General features: G+C 43.9%; 2 protein-coding genes and 1 long non-coding RNA gene across 4 annotated transcripts; 2 read left to right on the top strand and 1 right to left on the bottom strand.

Annotated features, from left to right (window-relative positions):
* Positions 1-155: 155 nt before the first annotated feature.
* On the top strand, positions 156-2,372 carry ATP5MK (ATP synthase membrane subunit k). The gene is made up of 4 exons (XM_066554468.1): positions 156-255; positions 1,105-1,202; positions 1,293-1,388; positions 2,250-2,372. Exons 2-3 carry the CDS (start codon positions 1,116-1,118, stop codon positions 1,383-1,385), a joined length of 180 nt encoding a protein of 59 aa, XP_066410565.1. The 5' UTR covers positions 156-255; positions 1,105-1,115; the 3' UTR covers positions 1,386-1,388; positions 2,250-2,372.
* Positions 2,373-3,504: 1,132 nt separating this feature from the next.
* On the bottom strand, positions 3,505-13,424 carry TAF5 (TATA-box binding protein associated factor 5). Its single transcript, XM_066554467.1, has 11 exons — positions 12,920-13,424; positions 11,541-11,781; positions 10,550-10,865; positions 9,708-9,871; positions 9,113-9,248; positions 8,476-8,596; positions 8,175-8,304; positions 6,991-7,155; positions 5,893-6,070; positions 5,572-5,749; positions 3,505-5,291 (listed from the first exon to the last, which is right to left on the bottom strand). Exons 1-11 carry the CDS (start codon positions 13,422-13,424, stop codon positions 5,074-5,076), a joined length of 2,352 nt encoding a protein of 783 aa, XP_066410564.1. The 3' UTR covers positions 3,505-5,073.
* Positions 13,425-13,563: 139 nt separating this feature from the next.
* Positions 13,564-14,303, top strand: LOC136559666 (uncharacterized). Of its 2 annotated transcripts, none has more exons than XR_010784028.1 (2): positions 13,564-13,587; positions 13,861-14,303. It is a non-coding gene; the product is annotated as an uncharacterized lncRNA (long non-coding RNA). The 2 variants fall into 2 exon arrangements; XR_010784029.1 differs by lacking the exon at positions 13,564-13,587 and adding an exon at positions 13,613-13,651.
* Positions 14,304-14,442: the final 139 nt, after the last annotated feature.

Here is a 14,442-nt window from a genome sequence, read left to right as displayed (position 1 = left end):
TCGTTCCCGGGATCGGGATGCGCACAGCAGCGAGAGGCGCACGCGGCGCCGGCCGGAAGCGGCACAGGGCTGAGGGCAAAGGGCGGCCGGAAGTGGCGCAGAGGGGCCTCAGCGGGGAGGGGGCGGGGCCAGGCCGCGCCCCGGGGTCCGCAGCCAATCGGCGCGCCCGGGGGCTGCGCGCGCCGCCCGCGGCCGCCATCTTGTGGGAGGGCGGAGGCGAAGGGCAGAAGCGCGGCGGGGACGGCGGCGGCCTAGGTACTAAGGGGTTGGGTTCTGGTCCTGCCGGGGCGGACGGCGGCTCTCCGCAGTGCCGAGGCACCTTCAGCCGCGGCGTGGTTCCCTCCGAGTCCCCGGCGCTGCCGCGTCCGTTTCCCGGCCCGACGCGAGCGCGGGGTCGCGGGTGTAGCCGGGCAAGGGCACCGGGCTCCTCCGGAAAACAGGACTCGTGTTTCCATGGGGTGCCTTCCCCTGCTCGGAAGGGCCCCTCGGCTCTTGTCCAGGCTTTTGCATCGGTCAGGCACGAGAAAAGATGTCCTTGGCTTCTCAAGTCTTTGCCAACAGTGTGTGGCACGTTTAGAGGAGCTGTTTCATTAAGCGTTTTACCTATGGCACAGTCAGCTAACGCTTACCTGGTTATACACCAGAGATAACGCTGCTGGGTTGGCTTAGATAAGAGCTAGATGACACACAGGAGCTGTGCTAGTGACCGCAGCGCAGTTCCGTGTGTCTGCTGCAGGGGCACCGGGGCTGCAGCATCTGCCGGGCTGGGGATCTGCATCGGGTGTGGGGTGCCCTTGGGGGCAGGCAGAAGATAAGCAACAAATGTTTGTCCTAAACATGACATCCTCTTCAGAACAATATATCTCTAAACATTAAAAAAACGCTCTGCTTTTATTGTTCAGTGAACCCTTTATTTCTTTATCTGCTCCCATCACCTGTTTTATATCTCAAGAAAAAATGCTCTGGATGTGTGTACTCCTTATGTATATTCACTACTTGTCAAATGTCCTGAAAGTAGATTTGGGAGCAGACAATGTAATTATGAAGCTCAGTGTAGAGATTAGTTTGATTTTCCTATTGATCCTGTCCTGTCCTGTTTGTTAGGTCAAGCAGCCATGGCTGGCCATGACTCGGGATCTCAACACCAGTTCACTGGATTTCAGAAGTACTTCAATTCCTATACCATGATAGGCAGGAGGAATGTATGTATTAAGTACATTGTTTTGTAGTCTTGTATAATGGCGTTTTCTAGGGCTTAGACTGAAACTAAATTTAACTTTTCTGTTTTCCAGTATGTAATAGCAACATACACAGGTGTTGCACTCCTTGTCTTGTATTTCAAGTTTAGGCCTAAGAAGCAAGCTCCTGCTGTGACAGATAAGTAAAAGGTAAGTGGCTGATGTTCCTCCAAAATACTTCAGTGCCAGGTCAGGAAAGCAGTGACAAAAGATTAGTTGCCAATAATGCAGTGTAATGGGAGACAGAAACACAGGCTCATGGACTTCCTATTTACCATTTTAAACCTCAAATAATCTATAGCATTGACTTATTTGGGGGCATTCTAAATGAAGTGGGTTATTAAAGGGAGTGCAGAAAGGATGAGATACAGTGTTCTTGTTCTTCTGACATGGTAAATGGGACTAGGGATGGGATGCAGGGAGGAAGAGTAAGCAGGAAAGGAGGAACAGGAAGATGTTGCAGCAAGACGCATCGAGCTTTGCCTACAAATATTACATGCCTCTGGGCTGCCCTTTTGCTGTAAAATAGGGATAACTTGCTTTGTAGGTTATGGAAATAATGAAGTAGTACTTAAGGACTTATTTCTTGACTGCATTAAAATTCAAAGTAGAGATTAATGCAATCTGTTAAGACCTTCATTTGAACAGAGTACAGGAGCACCATATGATGGAACTGTGCATGTTGCACACATGACTATTCAAGGCCTGTGCAGAAGTGACTGGACTTCTATAGCAACAACCAAGTGTTCAAAATTTTGGGGTCACTTTCAAATAAAGAATTTTCACAAAAATGGCATTTTGGCAAAACCTATGGGCAGTCCTCATAGCCTGAGGAAAGGGGTATAAAACAATAATAAAACGTTGGTGTGTGTTAAGGGGACATCAGCCATTTCTTCCTGGGTGTGCTGAAATCTGGCTGCTTGTAGCTAAAATAGTTTGCACTTGGGACAGGGGAATGCTCAGTTAACATCGTGCAAGAATTGCTATGTCTAACCTCTCTTCTCTTGGCAGGTTCCTGGCATGTCTGAACTTCCAATCTGTGTCAGTGTAATGCAGGCTGATGACCTGTTGTGGCTAATAAAATATAAATAATTACGTGTTTTATTGCAAATATGAAATGGTCCAAAAAAGCCAGAGTGTGGTACTTGTCATTTTTCCTTCTTTGTCAAAAATAGTTGCTTGTAGCAGAGATGGAGCATCTGATTGTGTCATTGCTGTCTTAACTCTGCTGCTGTTGTAACACAACCTAAGGAGTTCTGAGCACCAGGCAGTAACCCAGGAAGGACCTCAGGGCCATTACACTGCAAGGGCCTGGAGCTGATCCAAGCATCTCCACATGTCCGTGTCACAGCTCACATGGTTTGCAGCCATCTGGTTGCTCCCACTTTTTGCATTCCAGGCTAGTAGCTTACATGGAAACTGTGACATCTTCTGCCTCAGTTGTCTGTATTTTCCACAGAACCTCTTTGGTTTTGCTGGAAAACCTCTGAAAATAGCCTGACCCAGTTATGGTATTTGAGCTTTTTCTGTTACTGCTTTCTCTTGTGGAGGGAAGGAGGAAAATGTCTTAGCCTGGCAATGTTAAGCTCCTGTAACTCTCCACATTCATAAAGAGTGACCCAAATAGTCCAGTGATTACTTTTCCTGTCTCTTGTGAAAGGAGGTGCTCTACCACAGTTAGGTGTGTGCAGCCTCCTTCCTGCCCAATGCTCAGATGTGTCTGTTGTATTCTCCACAGTGTCTTTCTATAGCTCAGTTAACACTTGGTACCTTCCTTAGATGCCACAGTCGTGCTGATGCGGGAATGTGCCAGCAGCAGAGGTTGAACCATGCTAAAGCTTGCAAATAGTTTACTTCCCAAACTGAGGGAGCAGGAGGTAGGAATGATTGCTAGAAAAATGGAAAAATTAATTACAAGGTTTTGATGCTCTCCCTACTTCATTTTTTCTTAAAGCCGTTTTTGTACATGCTGTGCCTGCTGAACAAATCTGGTCATCTTTCCCTCCTGAGTGTTTGCAGAGATGGCTTCAGCTGTATTTAATTCTCCCACTAAAGAATGGTGGCTATTAGAGTATAATAATGACAGGAGCTAGAATCTGTAGTCTTCCTTTAGAACAAGATTTTATATGGCCTGGCTACTCATCAACTTAAACTTTTCTGATTACTTTGTTTCTATTAGCAGAGTTGTCACAGTTACAAACTGCTCTTGCTTCCATTCCAGCCATGAAGGGAAGTAAATATTTTCTTGTAACATATAGACACAAACTAAGGGGTTTTAGTATTTATTATGGTATCAAAAGTATAAAACTGTACAAAATACAAAGGCAGAATGTGGCAGTGTTTTCTTTAAGCTGTCAAAAATTGTACTTAAATCTAACTGGTCATATTAAGAGCTAGGAAGTTTTGTTGAGGTATCATTACACAAAAAAAAATTGTTTTATCCTTTTTTCTTTGAAGAAAATGTCTAGGTGAGCTTCCTAGTGAATTTTACACACTTTATTTTAATGTATAATGCCTGTAGGAGCAAACAAGAGATGAAAGAGGAGGTAGTTCTCCATTTAGTTTACCTTAGAAATGACAAGTCTTGTTTTCATTTTCACTAGAGAGCCAGTAGATTGTTCAAGTGTCCAAGTCCTTACTGTGAGGTAATGAGGAACACAAAACAGATTTCTCTGCACAAATCTTGTAAGAGATTAACTACAAATACCAACCCAAACCCAAGCCACGCTGGACCTGGCCTTTGGTGGTGGAGGTTTTGGTTCAAAGACACCGACATTCTTCCCTGTGTTCTGCATGTTTTACTCTTCTTTAAAAATAAAACACAGCTTTATTGGTAGTCCAGGAGGACTCACTGGGTACAATCTTTTTGTGGATAGGAATTGTCACTCAGCAGACAAGCTGGCCTTTCAAAAGCGAACTGACCACACACTTATCCTTTCCTGCTGCTATAATGTTTCAATTTCTTGGCTAGTTTTACTGGGCTTTTTATGTTAAACCTTATGCGGAAAGGATACAAGTTGTTAACGTTCTTTTACAGCTAACACAAAGTAAAGGGTTTAAGTCCACTTTTTTAATAGTGACTATTTCAGTTGTGCCTCAGTTCCCCTTTTTTATTTTCTCATACAATAAAGTATGAAAGTAAATAAAGTTCACATTGCGCTTCTGGTTGCTTATCACACTGACAGCACTGGCTACCTTTGAAAACAGTAACAAGATCTGTGTTTCTGACACCTCAAAAGAGCACACCAGTTTGAAATCTTTTCGGGACTCAGTACTTGGCTGCATACAAACCGTGCACGGAGCTTGGCAGTTCCCCACAAGCATCGGGCTGCCAGGCCCGCTCCGTCAATGCCCTGGTTGCTGCTATGATCTCACCACGCCTGCTGCCCAGCCCAGGCTGTAGTGAATCAAACTACATTCTTTTCTGAAAATGGACAGTTTTGCTTGTGTTTGAGACCGATGAAACATTTGCTATACATAAATTAAGTGCTTTAGAAAAAATCTGAGAACACATGTAAAGGCTGTTAACTTTTCACAAGTTTCAGCTGACCTCAGTACCACCTCTGGGAAGAGATGGCTCATTTCATATGTACGTATCTATGCTACCAAAAGCACCACGAACAGTTCCTTCTTTTACAGCTTTTCAATCTCCAGCATTTTCAAACTGCAGATAAATATGAAACAGCAGAACTTAAAAATGCTGCTTGCATAAATTACAGTTTCATACTCCTTGTAATGGACTCGTGGGATCCTTCTGTTCAAGACATTCCCTCTCGTCTCACATCCTGAGGTCACTACTGCAATGACTTGGCACAGTCAGTCTCAGCTTCCTGATCTACTGTGAGCTGTAGGCTCCTGCAGCCAGCAGCAGGTTCCTGCGTGTGAAATGAAGATGAACAACTGGGGTTGATTTAGTCATGTATGTGCCCAGTAGCAAGTCCTGTGAGTTTTCAGGCAAGTTTATGTGTCCAGTGGCTGTAGTAAAGTCATCGGTTTCTAAATCTTCAAATGCCTTCACAGCATCCCACAGACGAACTGTGTTATCCATTGAACCTAAAAAGAAAAAAACAACAGTTTAAAGTATTTTGTTATAAAACAAATATAAAAAATGGTCCTGGGGAGCAAATTAACAAAAATTAAAGATCAGAAAGCAAAAGACTATAGCAAGACTCATACAGTATACAGAATGCATAGATCAAAGTTACTAGTCCTTGCTGCTTTTGCTAAGCAAGTGATGCTACTTTGTCTTTCTCAATTTAAGGAACTAATTATATCATTCCTCTTCAGAATTATGGAATACAATGGACACTTCACTGTTCCTGGTGAATTTTACCTGATGCTAAAATCTCCCCATCCCTACTGAATCTGAGCGCATAGATAGTGTCTGTGTGCCCTTTCAATTCGCCAACCATCAAGCCATGTCCAATATCCCACAGCAGAACTCTTCCATCTGTTGCTCCAGTAGCCAGGAATCGTCCATTAGGAGAAAATGCCAAGGAATGAATTGGTCCCTAAAACAGACATAGAGAGGCAGAAAGACAAGTTAATTTAGTCTACTCACATTCAGTCAGTCAAGCTGTGTTCACAACAGAACTGTTTACAATCTCAGCATAGAAATAAAATCACTTTCACGCTGTCAGTGATCTGCCTTTACCTTATGTCCAGTGAATATTCTTACACAATTCCCATTCAAAACATCCCAGAGCCTTATAGTCCTGTCTGCTGAGCCTGTAGCAATATAGTTGGAGTTTGGATGAAATCGGGTACACGTCACATCTGCCAGATGGCCAGCAAAGATCCGTAATGGCTGGTAGTGATCTGTTGCCCACAGACTGAAAAGAAAAGCTGTATTAATAAAAGAACCCTAAAGAAGTTCAGTCATTGTGTCTGTTGGAGCAACCCTAGAGGAAGCCACAAAAACTGAAGTACCTCTGCAATGAGGAAAGGATAACAGTTTAGCCTGGAGAAGAGTTGGCTCTGGGGAAACCTTGTTGTGGCCTTTCAGTACTTAAAGGATGATTAGAAGAAAGGTGGGGACAGACTTTTTATCAGGGCCTTTTTATCATTGCAACAGGACAAGGGATAATGATTTTAAACTAAAGGAAGGTAGATTTAATCTAGATATTAGGAAGACATGTTTTACAATGAAGGTAGTGAAACACCCAGGTTGCCCAGAGAGATGGGAGATTCCACATCCCTGGATACATTCAAGCTCAGGTTGGATGGGGCTCTAAGCAGCCTGATCTAGTTTAAGATGTCCCTGCTCATTGCAGGGCTGTTGGACTAGATGGCCTTTAAAGGTCCCTTCAAACCCAAACTGTACCATGATTCAACAACTGGTTGCACAATGAGAATAAAAAAGTAAATGTGGAGTGATTTCTTATGGGTCAGTTTATTGAATTAGGGTGTTTTTTGGAAAAACATACTTTTCAGAATGGGGAAATAAAGAATATTCTGTCAAGCTGTTCAACAATTAGAGGAGAATACTTCTAATCAGAGAGTCACTTAGGAGGACACCATCTCTTTAGTCATCAGGTATTACTAATGTGTGTTGAAAAGATAGAAAAAACATGAGATGATATAATGTGTGTTGAAAAAAAAGTAAAACCGCATTAACATTTATTCAGCATTTTAACTGACATAAAATTTCTTTTGAGTAATAGAGTAGGCAAGAGTATATCAGCTAATGAATTTCAGGCTTGATCCACCACAAACTGATCCAGATAAGTGAAAAACATATGCAGTTTCTTACCGAGCCACTCTGTCGTGTCCCCCAGACACAAAGTAATAGCCATAAGGAGAGAACTGTGTATCCCAAACTGGATAATTGTGTCCTTTGTATCCCACCAAACACGTGAATGTTTGGAGACTCCACAATCTCACGGTGCCATCCTCAGAACAGGACAAAAGGTAGTTCCTGTCGCAGGAGAAAGTATAGCATAAAACATATCAAACTTACACAGGGCTGTATAAATATTGCATTAACATTGTAAAATATCCATGACAGAAGTGTTCCCTCATCAGCACCAATTTGGCATGTCACCCATAAGTCAGCACTTCAGTGCAGTAAGCAACAATAACCAATTCAAGCAGAACCCAGGCATAGGCCCTTATGCAAAAAAAGAGATGATTTTACATTCATGATTAATTCTGATGGCACTTAATACTGAGGGGGAAAAAAACCAAAAAACACACCACAGAGGAGGTCTTTACTCATGAATTCCAGTTATAGGAAAAAATTACTAGTAAACTGCTACACTATATTATTTTTTAAAAGATCTTCTATTACAACTCTGGACAAAATTTCATGATTCCCTGAAAGAGAATTGATATCATGCTCTCATTCTCAAGTATAATTATAGACTTATACAATATTTGTTCCACACAAAGTTTACTTCTCAGCTGTGTTTCTGTAGGGGCTGTTTCCTGACTAAACACAAGCAAAAGCAAAACCTGAGACATTTAAAACTCTTTTCCACTGTCCAGACTCCCATTGTTACACAAAGCTTTAAAATTTCTTATTTTAAAGATACTGTTCCATACATTCTGAAATAAAGTCTCAATAGAATATGAGAAACTTGAAGTACAATGATGTGCTTCTGAGACTAAGTTTTGCAACAATCTAAATTATATCACTGATGCAGTACTTTTCCTCTCTATGTATCACTCAGTTAAAAGCCAGCTTAAACTACAGTTTTCAAAACTGAAGTTTTGTCATCTAAGTCCTAAATCTCCAAAACAGTGCTGCTATAGTTGATTTCAGTAATAGCTGACAGAGCTCAGCACCCTGAACTTTATGAGCATTACAGTTTCTTACAAGCTACATGAGCAAGAATTGCTTTAACCTGGAAAAAGCTGCATTAAGAATATGTTTTCATTCAGGAGCATGCAATTAAAACTGAAGACAAGCAAACTAGTTAGCTTGTAAACTTTTACCTATCGGGACTGAAGCTGGTGCCATAGACAGGTCCACTGTGACCATATAAAATCTTCAACTCACTTGCTGTTTTCTCATCCATGATCCTCTCCAAGACATCATCTGATTCTTTGTCAATGAGACTGAGGTCTGCAAGATTTCAAAGTTCACGTATCAGAATAACTGTCAGAGGTTCAAAGATAAAAGTCATCATGACATCATCTCAGTTAAGTATCAAGATTTAGAAATGTTTGCACAGTATCCAGAACACAAATGTCACAAGTTATGTATGCTCCTATTAAGTGTTATTGTCTTAATTACCTGCAGCTGTTTTCACACTACGTAGCTTTTTTGGAGTCACAGACCACACTCTGACAGTAGAGTCAGCAAAGCCTCCTACAATCATGCTGGAGTCATCTGTAATATCCACTGCAGTCAGACCCTACACACAAATATCCAGTTATACTGTTTGAATTTCTCATTATACATTGCAAATATTACAAAATTTTAAGAACTATTAAAAAGATAATTTGACTCATTTACAAAAATAGAGTGAATTACTGTAGGATAAACATAAACACACACAAATTCTTGTCCCATTAAAAATAAAGGTTTATGAATGAAGTGCGGTCAGAAGTGACAAAGAGTATTGCTTTTCAGTATTCCAGTGCAAAACATCTACTGCGTTCTGTAGGAAATACTTAGGACAGGAAAAGCAAAAGAAAGAATTATAGCAAAATCCAAGCAAGCAAATCCAAGCAAAACCAAGGAACATGAAAATTTTATAGTTTAAGGAGTCTTTGAGGAGAATTTTGAACATTTTGGAACATAAACTTGGCAATGTTTAATCCAAATACTCCAATTACCCTTGCCAACGCTATTATTTTTTTTTCTTTAGCAAGAGTGATGCTCATAATTTTGATCCCCTTAGCCCTATTACTCAAACTCTTTTACCAACCTGGTAAGCATTAAGGAATGTGTAGAAACAGATAGAGGGCAGGCACTCTGGCCCAAGACGCACTCGCCTCGCAGCTTCCTTCATATTCATTACTTTATCCAGCTTGTCAGAGTCTTTCAGCTCTGGCAGAGGAATTCTACACAAGAAGCACACATTTTTACAAAGTAAAAACACCTTCCTTACTGTTAATCCAGACAAAGTGAAACCTTTGCATGCAACCTCATACCTCAGTATTCAAATAAGAAACAAGAATTAGAAAATATGAACGACTATGTAGAAGACTGATGAGAAAGAGAGCCAGTAGCTTTCAGAATTTCAGACAGGTACTGGAACAAGATAAACAACTGAGTATGACCTGAAAAGATTAGTGGGTAACCAAGTAAAAGTTCATCAAGGGAAATCTAGATTGACTTGATGGACAATGACAGAGGCTTATAAACCAAGGGTTCCATGACCTCCCTTAGAAGTCTTACACCTAAAGCTGTGTACAGCCAAAATAGCCAAAATTACAAAAAATGCCAAGTGAACAGAGATGCAGATTTGGCTTGACAAGACTGAATTTTAAAAACTTCTCTACACATCATTTCCTTGGTACCTGTTTTGGGGAGGAGCATTAGGGTCCTGTTTTTTACTTTTTGACCCTACATTATCTTTTTTAGGTTTTTTCTTCTTTGGCTTTCCTTCCTCATTTTCTCCTTCTTCATCTTCATCATCCAAAGGCACATCAAACTCTGGTTCTTTCAATAAGCCGAAGAAAACCTACCAGCCAATAAAAAAAATCACACAAGACAAAAAAGTAATTGCTGTTCTTACTGAAAACCAGATTTTTTAATGGTAACTTTTCGATGTAGTAGTCCAAGCAATAGAGCTGCCCCTTTACAGCTGCTCTGTTTAATATTACAGCATATATTACTGCTTGGCCCATAAGGAACGTAGTACATTTTCTTCTGGTTTACCCAGCCAAATGGGTAACTTGATCTGGACAACTCTAAGTTCTCCCACCATCTCTCAGTCCTTCCTTAAAGTGCAATCCCCACCTTGCCTCATTTATTTGTATAGTACTGTGGTACTACACACACAGCTCTTCTAGTAACAACTGGTAGCAAGTCAAAATTACTATCTATTGTACAAAAGAGGAAGCCAAAAAGCAAGGTGTCCATTTTAAAACTTCAAAGTAATTAATGAGTTAATTTAAGTTTAGTTCAGTGGGCTGAACACAAGGTTGTATCTCAAAAGGATCCAGCAGTTTCATCCACCTGACAGCAATACATCTTGATCTCTCTCTACTCCTGTCAACACCTGTTTGTACAGTTCTCTTCCTTTGTTCTGTTCATGCTGTCTTTTAAGATCTCAAGTTATGATTGTCAATCTATACCAAGGTATCTCCCTGAAAGAGCAGGGAGATTTGTAAAAAGTGGAACAATCTTTGTCTCCTACCTTTGCTTTATTAGCCTCTCGTTTTGCCTCCCCAGCCAAGCTTCCAACCATAGCATCTATCTGTTGTTTACTGCGAGGCATTCCATCAAAGATATCAATGTAAAGATGCTCCTGAACAATGTTCCAGATCTGATTGTTCTGCTTTTCCTGCAGATGCCTCTTCAGGAGTTGGTAAGAGTCGCGGGAAATGCGCAGCACAAACTTGCTTGTTCTGAAATCCAGCATGGTCTCGTTACCTTTCATGTGCTCTTTTTTGGTTAAGCTCGACAATACACGCAGGTCGTCCTGGTAATAGCACTCCTGATCCCCATGAAATCTATTGAAGCAATTTAAGATATGGTAAAAGGTTTAGTCACTCAACTTGTTATAAAATAGTTGTGGCAAGGGACATTTTAACTATTTACAGAACCATTTAAAGGGAAACAAAGTTATACTTTTGGATTGAAGTATTTCACAATTGGTCTGAATCCATGAAACAAATTAAAATCCTATTTTCTTCTCAAGTGATAAACAAGTGAAACATAGTAAGAGTACAGAAAGTTACAGATTAGCCAGAAATTAATTTCTTTAAACTCATTTGAAGATTTTCAATGTACATCCTATGATATCAGCAAATACTTATAGCATTAATTATTTTGGCATCTCAGTACAATCTTCCAGTGATAAAAACTGACCCCACAATCTTTCCTTAAAAATGCAGAATCTCTTCATTGATACTTCTGCATCAAGGAGCCCATCAGCACACCATTAACATGGTTCAAACTCTGTCAATGCACAGTTCACTAGTTTGCACATCTTCCTAACAGGAGATTGGAAAATAATTTAAGAACAGTTACTACAAACCATGACACTGTTATCTGAGATTTCAATTCTCTTCAACTTTAGAGAAGAAAAGTATTACATACGCATGTATATGCATAGAAATAGCTCACAGATTTAGCCAAAGTAGCAAACACAAAATAACAGAAATGTACAAATGAAATTGAATTACCTTTCAAAAAAAGACTTGGCCTCACTCTCGTGTTGATTGTAGACCAATTCCAAGTACATGTGCACGAAGAGAGGATAAAAGAGCTGAGACAGCTCTGCCCGATGGCAGTCCAGGGAGCACTCGATGAAGTGTTTCAGGCCGCTGTAGTACTCCTCGTACAGCGTCGGGTCCCCCTGCTGGTTGTAGGCCGAGAGCACCGCGCTCACGTCCGGCTGGTCCTCCACAACCACCGCGCCTCCGACTGCAAAAGCACCAGCCAACAACAACAGCTGCTCAGTCTGCAAGAGCCAGCAAACAAACAGCGGCCACAACCCCCTGGTCAGGTGAGCAAAACACGTCCTGTGCCCATTCAGCACCAAGGTTAAACAATGCAGGTGAGAGCACATCGGTCCAGCAGCCAGTTCTCTCCAGTAGTTTTTTGGGCTTTCCCTGCCAACTGTTGCTCACTTAGTGCCTAATTCAGCCAGAATTTTAAGTGTAAAGGAAGAAGCCACTAATATCACCAGAATGATTTATTTTACTGCTAGGGCTAGAAACTCTTAAACAAGGAGCAGAATGCAAGACATACCCACTATAATTATTTTGTTTCCAGTAAATAAGCAAGTTAAGTAGACTAAGTGAACAATTCACCAAGACCACCACACAACCATCACGGAGCAGGGACACTGAACACTGACAGTTCTGTTCTACACATCAGTTTTTACACAGTTCCATTGTTTCGTCTTTTATATAAAAATGATCATATCTGGTGATGTCAGGAACAAGCTGACTTCATGCTGTACACTCACTGGAACTCAGACTAGCAGTTCCTGAAATTCCATTATTCAGTAAAGCTGCCTCACAGAACACCTTGATTAACAGCACTTAGAACTGAATTATCCAAAGGACATCTCAAGTACTCAAACTCGATAAGAAATGCAGAAAGCCTCGCGTACAAATATCCCAAGCTCCTTCACCAAAACATCAGCAGTCTGTACATGAGACCTCTGTTCTCATCCCTGCGGCCAGACCCGGGACGATCCCCGCTAACTACAATGGAACCTTCCTGCTCCCGCTACTCGATCGGTTGTGATGGGACACAAATACGAACGGGAGCACTTCTCGCTTCACAGTGCTCCCTGCAAATGCGAGAGACACCCTGTCCTTGGTCCCTTGCTCCAGGAGAGACGGATTTCTCCACGGATTGTATAAAGAAATGAGACATCCAGGGACCTCCCGGAACGCCGAGGGAGACTCTCGGTGGCACCGAGAACCTGACACCGACGCTTGTGTCCCAGCCTAATGGAGAGCCCCCGAGGCTGCGAGCAGCACACGGGCTCCCCACTTCCCGGGGTTCCCGCCCAGAGGAGGGACCGACCCCGCAGTCCCGCGGGCCTCACCTTTCCCCGGCGGCACGGCGGCAACTGCAGCCACGCCGGGGCTGGAAGTCGCGACAGTGGCGACGTTGCCTCCTATGGCGACGGCGGCAGCGCCGGTGCCCCGGCCGAGCAGCGCCTCGCCGGAGTCCGCGTCGCTGCCGGAGCCCCCCAGGAGCCCGGCGCTGGAGGGGCTGAGGGCGGCGGCACCCAGGTCGTCGCCGAGCAGGCGGGCTTCGCGACGTAGGATCTCCTCGGACTCGCGGAGGTTACTGCGCCGCAGGAACTGCAGTACGGCCACCAGCGTCTGCCGGTCCAACGCCGCCGGGGAGGCGGCCGGGCCCGGCGCCGCGGGCTTCGGGGGGGCCGCATCCCCACCGGCTCCCGCCGCCTCTCCGTCCGCCGCGGCGGCCGGGGCGGCGGCGGGAGCGGCGGCGGGAGGCACCGCGGGAGGCGGCGGCGGCGTCCCCGCCTCGGGGTCCGGCTGCACCGCCGCCACTTCTGCCGGCTCCTCATGCAGCGCCGCCATCTTGCGCCGCCTTCCATTCGCCGGCGGCTCACGGCTGCCGCCAGGCGCGGCCGCCCTTGCGACAGTGAGGGCAAAAGAAGGGCAACGCTGCCGCTGCCTCCAGAAGCGCGCGCGGCTTCGTTTTGCGACGCTGGCAGAAGCGCTTTGTGGCAGCGGGGGCGCGGTGAGGGGCGGCGGAGCCGGGGCGGTGTGAGGGGACAGGGCCGTGTGGGCACTGCGGAGCCGGTGTGAGGGGATGGGGCTGCGTGGGCACTGCGGGGCCGGTGTGAGGGGACGGGGCCGTGTGGGCACTGCGGCGCTCTGTGGGCAGGGCGGGTTCCCTGCAGTGCACCGGGGATGGCCTTGGGACTGGGGGCTCAATTAACGTAATTACGGCTGGGCCACTGAGTTGTCCAGATATTTCTAATACTGCTTCTTTTGTAACCGTTTTTAACAGAGATTCGATGATACTTGTCGAAAGGCTGAGAGGACTGGGGGTGCTCAGCCTGGAGAATGAAAGAGTTCAGGAAGACGCTACAGCACCTTCCAGGGTCTAAAGGGGCTACAAGAGAGCTGGAGAGGGACTTTGGACAAGGGCATGTAGTGTCAGGGCAAGGGAGAATGACTTTAAACTGACAGAAAGCAGGTTTAGATTAGATATTAGGAAGAAATGCTTTACTGTGAGAGTGGTGAGGCACTGTCACAGGTTGCCCAGAGAAGCTGTGGATACCCCAGCTGTGGAATTGTTCTGGGACAGGTTGCATGGGGCTTTGAAGAATTTGTTTCAGTGGAAGATGTCCCTGCGCATGGCAGGCTGTTGGAACTAGATCATTTCTAAGGTCCCTTCCAACCCAAGCAATTTAATTATGTTACAGAATTAAAACCTTATTTTGAATGAAACTGGTATTGTGTGATTGAGTCTTTCGGGAAAAATTAAGCGTTCATTGGCGAGTCGCTTGGGGGGAAAAATTAAGGGAAAAAAAACCCCAAAAATGTGGAGCTATAAATACAAACCGGTTGTGGCTCAGCGCACGTGCGG

The sequence above is a fragment of the Molothrus aeneus genome, chromosome 8 (assembly GCF_037042795.1).
Source record: "Molothrus aeneus isolate 106 chromosome 8, BPBGC_Maene_1.0, whole genome shotgun sequence".
Lineage (NCBI taxonomy): Eukaryota > Metazoa > Chordata > Aves > Passeriformes > Icteridae > Molothrus > Molothrus aeneus.
Note: the sequence above shows the minus strand (reverse complement) of the source record. Positions and strands in the feature narration are given on the sequence as shown.

Coding starts and splice junctions, on each gene's coding strand:
- ATP5MK (XM_066554468.1), top strand. CDS start 1,116: ATGGCTGGCCATGACTCGGGATCTCAACACCAGTTCACTGGATTTCAG. Junction 1,203..1,292: donor CCATGATAGGCAGGAGGAAT/GTATGTATTAAG, acceptor TCTGTTTTCCAG/TATGTAATAGCAACATACAC.
- TAF5 (XM_066554467.1), bottom strand. CDS start 13,424: ATGGCGGCGCTGCATGAGGAGCCGGCAGAAGTGGCGGCGGTGCAGCCG. Junction 11,782..12,919: donor CGCCGTGCCGCCGGGGAAAG/GTGAGGCCCGCG, acceptor GTGCTTTTGCAG/TCGGAGGCGCGGTGGTTGTG. Junction 6,071..6,990: donor GGACACGACAGAGTGGCTCG/GTAAGAAACTGC, acceptor TTTTCTTTTCAG/TCTGTGGGCAACAGATCACT.